This window comes from Lytechinus pictus, chromosome 17, assembly GCF_037042905.1.
Source record: "Lytechinus pictus isolate F3 Inbred chromosome 17, Lp3.0, whole genome shotgun sequence".
NCBI lineage: Eukaryota > Metazoa > Echinodermata > Echinoidea > Temnopleuroida > Toxopneustidae > Lytechinus > Lytechinus pictus.
In genome coordinates this window covers 8,440,338-8,442,935 of record NC_087261.1, presented here as the reverse complement: position 1 = coordinate 8,442,935, position 2,598 = coordinate 8,440,338, and the positions used below count along the sequence as shown (strand labels likewise).

At 46.0% G+C, this 2,598-nt stretch overlaps 1 protein-coding gene across 1 annotated transcript; it reads right to left on the bottom strand.

Annotated features, from left to right (window-relative positions):
• Positions 1 to 345: 345 nt before the first annotated feature.
• LOC129267454 (uncharacterized) lies at positions 346 to 1,569 on the bottom strand. Its single transcript, XM_054905164.2, has one exon. The coding sequence runs from the start codon at positions 1,567 to 1,569 to the stop codon at positions 346 to 348; it is 1,224 nt and encodes a 407-aa protein (XP_054761139.2).
• Positions 1,570 to 2,598: the final 1,029 nt, after the last annotated feature.

Here is a 2,598-nt window from a genome sequence, read left to right as displayed (position 1 = left end):
TAAGTTTTGTCAATTTATGTTAAACAAAAGTTAAGTTTTGAAGAAAAAAAAAGTTTCCGGCAGGTTTAAAAAGAGCCAAAAGGTAAAGAGAGGGGAAATATGAAAAAAAAACTAAGAATAGACACATGTAGGAGAAAAGTGTGTGTGGATTTGTAATCAAATGTATTTGCGCTGTTAGCGAGAGTGTGTGTGTGTGCGTTTGTATAATTATGTATGTTTGCAAGTGCATGCTTGTCAAATAAACAGTTTACAAAGAATGAAATGAAATAGTACAAAGCATTAATCAACCATCATCCAATCACATCTCTGTATAATCAAAGCTGCCCGAACTGTTCACATAAATGTCTATATCATTTTGTCCTGCCATGGAACGGCACCGGCTTCGGAGTTGACCCAGTGCTTGATAAGATTCCTCTGCATTTTTCCTTCCCTGCTGGAGGTATTGCTGCCAGCGACAGAGATGGTGTCTTGCATGTTAAGGCTTGATCTCCATGCTCCTGGGACGTAGTCATGCCCAAGATTCTCGGCACGGCCAAGCTGCTGGTTCTGCATACCTGGGTACCTTGTCTTCATCAAGTTGTGGAGGATGATGCATGCCGTGACAATGAGCTTGACGGTAGCTGGCTGCTGCTGCATTGTGGTCAGGAGAACTTCAAACCTGTTGGAAAGAATGCCGAAGGCATTTTCGACAACCCTTCTGGCTCGGGAAAGCCGATAATTGAAGATGCGCTCCGACTGCGTCATACCTCTAAGACTGTACGGCTTCATCATGTTAGGGCGTAGAGCGAATGCATCGTCGCCGACGAAAAAGTATGGTACATCCTGGTTGTCGTTGGGAAGAGGATCTGGATCCGGGAGACCTAAACTGCCATCTTCAACACATTCTCTCAGCTCAGAAGCATTGTAGATCTGAGCGTACGATGCCGATCCCATACCACCAATGTCTACCAAGATGAAGCGATAATCAGCATCCACAAGCGCCATGAGGACAACGGAGTAGAATCCTTTGTAGTTATAGTAAAGAGAACCACTGTTTGGAGGACATTTGCAGCTGACATGCTTTCTATCGAGTGCACCACAGATATGGGGGAAGTTCCACTTCTCCATGAACTGGTCAGATATGGCACGCCACTCATTGGGAGTGGTGGGGCACTTCATCATCTCACCCTTGTACTCTTCGATGATGGCCTGGCACACTTCTGGGATGAGCAGGGATATGGTATTGTGAGGGATTCTCCATCCATAGGACATTGAGCGATACTTGGTCCCAGACGCAAGATGTCGAAGGGTGAGAGCAAGCTTCAGTCCAGGATTGAGGGCATCTCTGTAGGTTGTATTCTGTTTGGTGATACTCGGGCCCACTCTTGTTAGCAGTTCGTCGAACATCTCTGGTGGCATTCGCATGAAATTTTTGAAGGCTGCCTGGTCTTCGTTGCGGAGCTCTACAAGAAGTTGATCATACAAGCCAAACTGTCTTCTCCTTCCGATCCAGGGTCGGACCCAGTATCTTCGTTGACTTTTTTCCTTTCTCCCTCTGGAGACTTGTAGTTGGTGAATAGTCAGTGCCATTAGGTTATGCTGATGTTGGAGAACTGCAATTTTATATTTCAATTGAGTGTCAGGATCATCCATCTTCCGAGGTGCTTCTTTCGAGGGCTGGAGGAGAAGTGATGAGGAGGTGGTGCCGGATACACTTATATGCCCTATGACTACACGTGTGTGTGTGTATTTGAGTTTTGTCAGACGTGTATCAATCAGATATGATTATTTACGTCTGGGACCGACCTTTAACGTCACCGTCCGAAAGACGTGACCAGGGCTCAAACCTCGAACCTCTGCATCAACACGCTAGGCACACGTCAGGTATATGTTAGGAACACGCAATATAAACGTTGTGTGCGTTAGAGACGTGTTCAGCACTCGTTTAGCACTCGTTCAGCTCGTTCATATTCGTTGCGTGTTCGTTGGAATGCACGTTATGTGTGCGCCAGTTGTTCGTTCGAAATCAGCCGCCGAACTTGCGACGGATACTCAACGTAGGCTCAGCGTATGTCTAGCGTTGGTCTAGCGCGCTTTGCGAATGTATGGCGACTTCATGGCGAATAGAATCATGCGTCGAGCTCTGCGCATATTTTTGAGCATGCTCAAAATATCACGACGCACAAGCGGAGAGCGTCGAATACATAACGTTGGTAAAACGCGCTCGTCGAACGCTTAACGAACAATTGCGCAGATCTAGCGAGTAACAACGCATTGACCAAAACTGCCAAAATTCAACACGTGGGCCATGCGCCTCTCGTGCGTCGCCTATATGTGACCGGGCCGCAGTGCGTTGCGTAAGTCGATCATTGAGTTCTAACGCACCAAAAGCTATAGCGCCATCTACGTTTACTGCATTATAACAAAAAACCGTAGCGGACTGGTTCGCTACACAGCCCCCCTCTTCAAGGAATGTGTCCTCACATTTGTTTTATCCTCACGTTAGCAGAGGGATTCCAAACAATTTGACAAAGCAACCAAAATGTATTGAATTATATGCATCGCTGTATTAATCATACTGAGAGTTATGTCCTCTTTATATACATTCCTTATATGGAT

Coding starts and splice junctions, on each gene's coding strand:
- LOC129267454 (XM_054905164.2), bottom strand. CDS start 1,569: ATGGCACTGACTATTCACCAACTACAAGTCTCCAGAGGGAGAAAGGAA.